Below are 10,507 nucleotides of genomic sequence, written 5' to 3' on the forward strand. Positions count from 1 at the left end.
AATCCCATTCCACCCCAATTCCATCCTCCCTCCCATACCCCAACCCCCATCTCCTCGCAGCCCCACCCTGTGCAGCGCCGCAGTGCGCATGCCCACCATCTCCCTCCTGCTTCTCAGCGGGCACCGCCTTACCCGAGCGCGCGGGCTGTCGCGGCCCCTCCTCATGACAGCGATTGGCTGAGAGAGCCCTCACTCGCTGGCGCCACGGGCGGCGATTGGCAGCAGCCGGCGGGCGGGCGGGCGGAGTGGCGACTATATAAACTCGGGGTGGCGAGGGTTCTCTTTCCGCTGCGCCGCACTCGCTGTTGAGGAGGAGCTACTGCCGCCGCCCGAGCCCCCCCTCTCACTCGACGCGCTATGGCCGTCAACCCCATCGTGTTCTTCGATATCGCCGCCAACGATGAGCCGCTGGGGCGCGTCACCTTCGAGGTATCTGGGGGTGGGGAGGTCCCGCGAGTGGCCCGGCGGCGCCATTTCCTGGCAAGAGCACGAGGCCATTTTGGGCGGGAGGGGCTCGCGCGCGGTGAAGGGAGCCGGCCGGCGGCGCGCGCGGGCGCTCGAGCGGGAGGGAGCGCGCGCCTCGTGGCCGCTGTGGGCTCCACGTGGCTGAGGCCGCCCGGTGCGCAACCCGCTGTCCCCGGGAAGTGGGGGGAAGCCGGGAGTGCTCCCCTCCTCCGCAGGGAGGCCGCCCTGCAGGCGGCATGCTGTGCCGGCCCCACCCCGCGTCGTATCGGGCGGGATCGTGGCGGCGGCGGCGGCCCCTCCTCCGCTGCTGTCCCCTCTGCAGTGAGGCCGTTGCGGTGGGGGCGGTGCTCGCCTTTCTCCGGAATCCGCATCGCTGCGCTGGTCAGCCTGCCCGTTTTTTGGTTTGCTATCGAAACGGTTAATCTTCAGACTTAAATGCTTTCTTGTGCCGTAAAAAGAAAGGACTGCGGTTTTCCAGGCGGTTTCGGAATATGCCGTAGTTGCTGGGACTCGAAGCTGCTCATACGCTGACCGTGCCCCTGATAAAGGGCTCATGGTCGCTAATTCTCCCCACGCTGTAATTGAAGCCCCATCGCCATAGCAGCATGCTGCTCTCCAGACAAAAAGTCCCTCTCCAGGTCCTGCATATCCTAGCTCTGAAGCCCCTTTTAGCGGCGAAAGAGATGTGCTTAATGCTGGAGTGGGATTCTCCAGTCCCTTATTTTGCCTTCGGTACTTTTGAAGGTGAAGACATACTCTAATCCCCAAGCTCTTACATGCAGTATCCATTCACTTTATTGTTAATAGTTAAATCAGAAATCATGGAATGGCGGTTACAGTACTTTGCACCCAAGGTCTCCATACTAGCTAAACTACTTGCTTGTATAACTGCTCCTCATTTTGGGTAAGAAACGTCACATACTGTGACTTTTCTAGAGGTGAGGTATGAAAAGGATAATAAGCTTTATTGATGCAGACATTTTTTTAACATGTAAGGAAGGGCTTATGTGGTATTGAGCAGAGAGCAAATGTCTGTCTGTGTGTGTGTGGGGGGAGGTAATGGTTTTTGTGGACTACTGTGAAGACCACCAATTTTCTGTAGCAGTACCTTTCGTCAGGGCAACAAAGCGCTCTGCAGATTTTAAGCAAACCAGAGTTCAGACTTGTAAGTAAGTGCTCTGACAATTATACTCCATTAATCATTGGAGTTTGATTGCCAAACTTGAAATTAATAGTAACCAAAAGACATGGTTACATAAATCCGATTCTTGACTCCTTAGTATGCTTGTCCCAGTGGTTGAGTGTGGCTGAGAATAAGTGTTGAGCAAGACTTTCTAACTGGTCTCATTAACCACCCAAATAACTTTCCTTTTGGAACATAAAGGCCTCCCGTATGAACAGGTGTATAAGTGAATAAACTGTAGTCAACAGGACAGTGCAGTCTTTGCCCAGGGACTCCATTTTGTCTGAGTCCTGCTGACACATTCCAGTCTGACAGAAAAAATAGTGGAAACCCACTGCTGCTTCTCCAGCACAGTACTGTACCAGGAAATGAGCCTGTCTTAATAATAACCCTTCTAATCTTGCAGTTGGACCAAGTATATGCTGTCTCATATAAAACTGTCAGCTTCATAAAAGGTGATGCTGAATCTTGTGAATGAATTTAATAATGGAATCTAATCCTTGTTCCAGCTGTAAGATTCTGCTCACATAAGGAGGAGCTGGTGGCAAAAGCCATGGAACATGATCTCTGTTGGATTTCATTGTGTAAGCAGTTAGCATGCTGCTAAATAGAACTGAGAGAAGTAAAGCATAGCTTACAGAATCCTGGATTGCATTTAAAGAAAATTTCAATGCCATGTAGACTTCTGTCATGGGATTCAAGTGATGGAATCTAACCATAGTACAACTTGTAGTCAACAAACTACAGATACTGCAAGATTCTCCCAGAAATAGTAATGATGTAGTAACTGAACTCGTGATACAGTATGCTGATTTATTTCTCCTGTTTTAGTAGTTGGCAACCAACAGTCTTTAAGCAAAATTACTTAACTGATTCTCTTCTCTTCTACAGCTGTTTGCAGACAAGGTTCCAAAGACTGCAGGTTTGTAAAAACCACTCAGGTTCATGACTGCAATGCAGTCTTCAGTTTACTTTTTATTGACAATAAGTTTGAAATTTTTACCCAGATGTTTGACAATGGGTGTTCCTATAAATACCATCTGGTAATGACTGTCTTAAATTGGCAGAGAACTTCCGTGCCCTGACCACTGGGGAGAAAGGATTTGGTTACAAGGGGTCCTGCTTTCACAGAATCATTCCTGGATTCATGTGTCAGGTATGCATCACTGACTTTCTTACTACTTGGTTATGGCCTTATTCAGTAGCTTTTTGTAGCTCCTACACTTTTTTCTTTGAAACAGAAGTGTTTCTGAAATTTTATAGAACTGTCTTGCTTAGGGGCCCAAGACTTACAGTAAACAGGCCAGAAGGTTTTGTGCCTGATTGAATAAAGGGGTGGCTTTGATTTTTTATCTGGTAGCTTTAGCAGCAGTCTTGTATAGATTAGAAATCTGACTGATTAGAAGGGTGGGCATCGCTGTGTTTCACTTGCAGTGCTTTATTTTGCAGGGTGGTGACTTTACATGCCATAATGGAACAGGTGGCAAATCCATTTATGGTGAGAAGTTTGCTGATGAGAACTTCATCCTGACCCACTCAGGTCCTGGCATCTTGTCTATGGCAAATGCTGGCCCCAATACAAATGGATCTCAGTTCTTCATCTGCACTGCTAAGACTGAATGGTAAGTACTGTTGGAATCTGTACTCTTCACTCATCTCTGAATTTACCCAATATAACCCTAAAAGGTGTTACCTTTCCCATAGCCCTTCTAATGCATTGGCTAATTCTAGTGTAGTGTGGCCTGTCTATAGAACATACTGTCCCTAAACTGTTCCTGTGAACCTAATGAAACCTCAAACGATTCTGGTCTCAAGGCCTCTATGTAGTGAGGCTTCATTGAGCACTAAACTACGGTTGCTCTAACAGTACCCAGAAACAAGTGTGTAATCCCCCAGATACCCTCAATTTGTCAGCTACAAGGGGAATATTTCCTGTCTGGTGGCTCACTTTTCCATTGAGCATGATGGGAGGCTGGTAACTGCTATAGTAAAAACTGAGTACTAACAAGGTAGCTGATTATACAAGCTTCCTGAAATTAGTGGTTTAATACAGTAGGCCACAAACAAGTAAGACTGCTTCTCAGCAACATGATCCCATAAAACGTGTGTTTTTATCTTAGGTTGGATGGGAAGCATGTTGTCTTTGGCCGTGTCAAAGATGGGATGAAGGTGGTGGAGGCAATGTCTGGCCTTGGATCAAGAGAGGGCAAAACAAAGAAGAAGGTCACCATTTCTAACTGTGGGCAGCTGTCATAAAATTCCTTTCTGTCTAAACCAACCATTCCTTCTGTAGCTGGGGCTAACATACCATGGTGTGATTTAGCCCTCCTGTAATCCTTGTGTTCCTGACTTACTACTGCATTTCTATTGGGTTTCATTTCCCCTACCTTCAAGTCTAGCTGGACTGCAGAGTTAAGTTTATGAAATAAAACCAGCTGAACCACATGAGTTTTCTTTTTTATAAGGAAATCTTCTTAGGGCACTTGTGTAGCAATCATGTATTTTCCTAAGAGAGGCAAGGAATCCTCTTCTCTGAAGAGTAGATTGGCTACTACAACTGTTACGTGGTATCAGTAGCTAGGTTTCTAAAACTGTCCTACAGGGATTCCTTTAGGGAAACCCCTAGATTAAGACTGTTTTGGAAGCCTCTCTAGCTTAGTGTAGATGACCTGTCCCAGCAGCATGGGAGTTCACTTGGCAAGCATCCACTGTAATACTCTTAGCCATTCATTCTGTAGTGGCCTTAAGCAGGGTTTTTAAGGGTAAAATGTGGCTAGAAACAACCACTGATGAAAGTAAAGCTCCCATTGAGTTCATTTGGTGCAGGGTAAGGTCCTGTGTGCTTAGATGCCTATTAGCAAAAGCACTATTCTGTCTTTTGGAAACACAGCACAATGAGACACTGGGCAGGTTTACACCGCAGCCAGGATCAATGCTCTGAACTTGATCCACTAGCAGTTGACTTAGCAGGTCTAGTAAAGACCTGCCAAATCAGCTGTAGATCGCTCACCAATCAACCACTGTACTCTACCCCAAGGAGATTTTTCTCCCATGTAGACCCCACAGTAACTTGACCTAAGGTACATCAACTCCAGCTAGATGGAGTTGCGTAGTGTAGGTCGATTTACTGTGGTAGTGTAGACATAACCACTGAGTAGTTAATCTGCAACCACTGCAACATGCTGAATTTACCACTACTGCTCTTTGCAGCATCCAGGCCAGGGGTGGCCAAACTTGATCCACATATGGCAATCTTCAGAAATTGAAGAGCTGGGGCATGCCTGCCAGGGTGTTGGGGGCAGCATGTGCCTCCCTTATTTTTTGCTAGGGTTTGCTGGCTCTTTTCAGTCACATGGTGTGGTCAGGCCACATCTCTGGAGCTGCAGCTATGGGAGAGGCAGTAGCAAACACCTGGGAGCTGCAGGGAGGGAGGGGTTGCTGAGGGTAGGAGGGGCATGCCTGGAGGTGTATGAGTCAAGCTGAGCAGGGAGTTGGGAGAGTCTGAACCTTTAAATTGTACTCATCACTCTTGGCAGGCACCAATTGTCTTAGCCTAACCTCTAGTCCCACCACTATGCAGAAGCTCCAAGCTCCCCCCTGCAGTCTGGTAGAGACTGTGCAGGTGGGGTGGGCTCAGTGAGCTGCATTTTAACTGTGAAAGAGCTGCATGGGGTTAGCCAGCTGTGGTTTGTCCACCCCTGATTGAGGCTCCCTGGAAGCCTCCTGTCAGTACTAATCCACCAATGCATTACATTCAGAGCAGAGTATAAAACACTAAATGAAACAAAATTGGAGAGGCCCTTCCCTGGAATGGCTAAAGAAATCTAATGAAAATGATCTGTTGCATAGGCTCCAGCATCAATGTGTTCAGTTAGTCTTGTGATCATCAAACCCCTCAATGCCAAGCGACAATGGCATAATGTTCCATAAAACAAATATTACCCAAGTAAATGCTGAAATTTAATGCCAGCAGTGGAACTGCAATGTTACATATCCAATGTTGCGATCCCTTGATACATGGCATGGTGTTCTTGGTATCTTGTATGTTGTAATGCCATGCTGCTAGTCATTCATCAGTAGCTGTATATCAGTATTGAAGGTGTCTGTGGCATTAACACTAAAAGTAACCTTGCTTTCTAGAGTAACACTTTACCGTGCCTAAGTAACTAATTTGAAATGAATAGCTGTTGCCAACTATGGCAACTTTGCATGAAGATCTTGCATTAACAACATTGCTGTTTAGCTCTTGGGTAGTCTTCCTAAACTACTTGGCCTTATTTAGGCCAATAAAGATCTTTATGGATACATTCATAGGTACACAGTAGGATCACATTACTTTAAGTTAACAAATGATGCAAGTAGTCAGTGGTTCTACTTGTGTCAGCCTTGTGGTATCTCCATATTATAAAATGGAAATTGAGGATTGGGAGTCAAGTGGTAAAGATTTTTCATAGTAAAAAATAGGTGTAGAGGAAGGAGGAGAAATTCTCTTCCCTTTTCAGTGCATGTCACTTCTATTGCAAAGAGAAGTAGATAATGATCTCTTGGTACTGTAGCTGATTTGAAAAGGTACAAGTAATATGTCTGCAACAGAAAGCTGGTCTTCCCAGCTTCCACTTTCTTTTGGCAGAGAACTTGTGCCAGGCTTTTGCAGCTAACGCTTGCTGACAGTGGTTCTTGTTGCTGTATGACACATCTGTCTGGAGAGCCTGGGAAGGCACTAGAGGCAGCTTCTTGTTAGCAGCTGTTTCTGTTGGCATTCAGGCTCTTCAGTGTGTAAGAGCCTAGTCAGTTGGAGATGAGTGCTCTCCTAGCTGCCTGTGAAGGACGCTGCACTCCTAGTAGGAGAAGGAATGAGCTAGTGAAAGGGAACAGCAGAGTAGCAGCCCTGGGCAACAGTGGGGTGTTGTGGATGTATGGCAAAAAAGCTGGGTGGAGTCCACAAGATACTCATGTCTGTGTCTACTTTTTCTTTATGAAGGAAAGTGTAGGGGAGACAGTACATGTAGATGCATCATTCCCTTCTGTCTTGCCTCTGAGAGGCTGCAGGGATGAATGCAAACACCTTGCACTGGCTTATGTCCTTCCCCAGAACAGCCTGAATTGGCATTGGCTTACCTCCTCTCTCCTCCCTCCCCCCACTAGTCAACATCTAAATAGCTATTTGGAGAAGGGTGAAATGGTAACAGTGGGACCACCAGCACTAGTCATCTGACACCTAGTACCACACCACCTTTACACCAAATGCACCAGCTCTACATGCCTAGTATAAATAACTGATAAAGATCAGCTGCCTAAACTCAAACTAGGCTGGTAGCCTAGCAAGAAAGAAGCAGTTTGAAGAACTTTCCAGCTTTTATAACAGCCCTTGCCATCAAAGGCATTTTCCCTTTGATTCTTAAATCAATCTGTAGTACTGGCCTCCTTTTGGAGGCCCAAACAACCAGATAGCCAAACTCCTATTGCCATTTGGTTGGCCTGAATGTTGCACCATATTCTGTCAGTTTGCCACTTTGATTTTCTATAGTATTCATTACTAATGTAGTAAATTAACTCATGTCAAAATTGCAGTGGTGGTGTAGTCGTGTCGGGCCAAGGATATTTGGGACGAAGTGCCAATGTTTTTTATTGGGCTGACTTCTGTTGGTGAGAGAGACAAGCTTTTGAGCTGCACAGAACACTTACTCAGGCCTCAAACTATAAATTTGAGTGGGGGGCTTCATTGAAAGGGGTTCCTATACTGTTCCATGTCTTTATCAATGATTGTGGGGGAGGGAGAAAATCCTGGTAAAAATTGTGGTGACCTAAAACTTGGTGGAGTGCTAAATAATGACAGGTCAGCGTTAGAGATTGCCTGGTAAGCTATACACACTTGAGCAGCATGTTTTAATACAGCTAGCTAAATGTAAAGCTGTACATCTCAATACCGGGGGTTTAGGTCACACTTACAGGATGGGGAACTGGGTTGGAAAGCTGAGATTCAGAAAAGATTTAGGTTGTGGTGGATAACCACTTGCATGTAAGTGCTCAGCACCATGCAGTGGGTAAGAAATGTCTGTGGGTGCATAATCCAGAGAATATTGAATAGGACACTGCAGTGTCCTAATGGAATACTGTGACCAGTTCTGGTCAGCTTTAAAAGGATGGATGATAGATTGCAAAGAGCTTAAAGAATGATTCAAACTCTGGAAAAGCTGCCAGTGAGAGACTAGAGGAGCTCAAACGATTTGATTCAAGAAAAGGTTGAGGCAACTTGATCAGTCTGTAGGTACTTAGGTGGGGAAGAGTGCTGCTACCAGAGTGCTCTTTCATTAACCGACAAAGACTGAACAAGATCCGTTGCCTAAAGACTGAAGGTAAAATAGTTTCAAACTAGAAATGAAGTGCAGACTTTTAATAGGGTAACTAACCTGGGTGTGAATTCTCTATCACTTAATGTCTTTCTAAAATATATGCTATAGAGATCAACTAGAATATCAGGGTTGGAAAGGAACTCAGGAGGTCATCTAGTCCAACCCCCTGCTCAATGCAGGACCAGTCCCCCAATTTTTGCCCCAGATCCCTAAATGGCCCCCTCAGGTTCTGAACTCACAACCCTGGGTTTAGCAGGCCAATGCTCAAACCACTGAGCTATCCCTCCCCCCTAGGAATTGTACGTGATGCAAGAATTGCAGTGAAAGTCTCTGGCCTGTTATGGAAGAGGCCCTACTAATGCTCTCAACATATGTGACTATATCAATCTGGAGCTCCACTCTGACTTTAGAGTTCTGTTTGACGTCTGTTGGGACATGTAGAGCCCTCTGTGGGATTGGGCATGCTTACCTAAAGGAATGCCTTTCTGTTGCTATTACCTCCCATAATGGGTATGTTCCAGTGGAATGATGAGACAGTTGAGGCCAATGAGTGTAGGAGACAGATCTTACCCTCGGTCCGGCTCTTGAGAATGGAACTCACCCAGCTGGAGGGAAAAAAAAAATCTCCCTAGATAATTTCTTTAGCACATAGGCACATCACATAAGCAAACACATACCCTTAAGCCTAATTAAACAGTTTCTCTTGGAGGCTGGAAAAAAAGTGTTTCTGTTTTAAAATTCTTGTGAGGGATTAAGATAGTTGGGTGAGGGGAGCTATGTGTAGTCACTTAGTTCAGTACAGCAGTGTTTCCTTCATAGAATATCCGCTTTGGAAGGGACCTCAGGTCATCTAGTCCAACCCCCAGATTCCCTTGATCTTTATGCTCTAAGTTCGTTCATTTTTTCCCAGGTAACTTACTCTCTAGGTTTTTCTACCCTCACTCTGCCCAAGTTTTCAGTTTGTCGAGTTCCCTTCTCTCTGCACCAGTGTTTGGACATCAACCGCATGAACCATTTCTTGACTTCACTGATCCCGCCGCCTCTTCTCTCCTCCCCTCACCGTGCGATGATTCCTTCACAGTGTGAACGCATTTTGCTAAACACTTGCCCATCCACACCCCTTCTGCAGAGCTGCTGTGCCCCTGGTTCCCTGTTTGTGTTAGGATTTTTCTGTGGGTGGCCAGTCATGCCATGCTGTGGTGCAATATCCTGCATGGCTGCTTTTGCTGCACAGGGTAGTGTTCTGGTTTTTTTATTTTTTAATAGCCTTTATTGTTAACATTGAGTGAGCAGAGCAAAGGGTTTTGGGTAATTGTGTGTTTTTGTACCAGCTACAGCTCTTTCCTAGGATTAGCAAAGGTGGCACCCTAGGAACCCCCTGACTTATTTCCTGAATAAAGCATCAGTGACCAAATTTGCATTCCCTTACACATGCATCACTTCTATCGTGGAGCACTAGGTTCCATCTTAGCAATTTACCATAGTCCTTTACATTTGATGCAACCCCATAAGTGGTGAGTGTAACAGATATTGCAACCCTGTATAGTATTTTTTGGGACCATTGTATCACGTTTATGAATGGCATATCATAGAATATCAGGGTTGGAAGGGACCTCAGGAGTTCATCTAGTCCAACTCCCTGCTCAAAGCAGGGCCAATCCCCAATTAAATCATCCCAGCCAGGGCTTTATCAAGCCTGACCTTAAAAACTAGGGAGATTCCACCACCTCCCTAGGTAACGCATTCCAGTGTTTCACCACCCTTCTAGTGAAAAAGTTTTTCCTAATATCCAACCTAAACCTCCCCCACTGCAACTTGAGACCATTACTCCTTGTTCTGTCATTTGCTACCACTGAGAACAGGCTAGAGCCATCCTCTTTGGAACCCCCTTTCAGGTAGTTGAAAGCAGCTATCAAATCCCCCCTCATTCTCCTCTTCCGTAGACTAAACATCCCCAGTTCCCTCAGCCTCTCCTCATAACTCATGTGTTCCAGTCCCCTAATCATTTTTGTTGCCCTCCGCTGGACTCTTTCCAATTTTTCCACATCCTTCTTGTAGTGTGGGGCCCAAAACTGGACACAGTGCTCCAGATGAGGCCTCACCAGTGTTGAATAGAGGGGAACGATCACATCCCTCGATCTGCTGGCAATGCCCCTACTTATACATCCCAAAATGCCATTGGCCTTCTTGGCAACAAGGGCACACTGTTGACTCATATCTAGCTTCTCGTCCACTGTAACCCCTAGGTCCTTTTCTGCACAACTGCTGCCTAGCCATTCGGTCCCTAGTCTGTAGCGGTGCATTGGATTCTTCTGTCCTAAGTGTAGGACTCTGCACTTGTCCTTGTTGAACCTCATCAGATTCCTTTTGGCCCAATCCTCCAATTTGTCTAGGTCCCTCTGTATCCTATTCCTACCCTCCAGCGTATCTACCTCTCCTCCCAGTTTAGTGTCATCTGCAAACTTGCTGAGGGTGCAATTCACACCATCCTCCAGATCATTTATGA

General features: G+C 46.1%; 1 protein-coding gene across 1 annotated transcript; it reads left to right on the forward strand.

Annotated features, from left to right (window-relative positions):
* Positions 1–273: 273 nt before the first annotated feature.
* On the forward strand, positions 274–4,093 carry PPIA (peptidylprolyl isomerase A). The gene is made up of 5 exons (XM_077805727.1): positions 274–429; positions 2,540–2,570; positions 2,716–2,804; positions 3,098–3,270; positions 3,769–4,093. The coding sequence occupies exons 1-5, from the start codon at positions 358–360 to the stop codon at positions 3,902–3,904; spliced, it is 501 nt and encodes a 166-aa protein (XP_077661853.1). The 5' UTR covers positions 274–357; the 3' UTR covers positions 3,905–4,093.
* Positions 4,094–10,507: the final 6,414 nt, after the last annotated feature.

This window comes from Eretmochelys imbricata, chromosome 26, assembly GCF_965152235.1.
Source record: "Eretmochelys imbricata isolate rEreImb1 chromosome 26, rEreImb1.hap1, whole genome shotgun sequence".
NCBI classification, from domain to species: domain Eukaryota; kingdom Metazoa; phylum Chordata; order Testudines; family Cheloniidae; genus Eretmochelys; species Eretmochelys imbricata.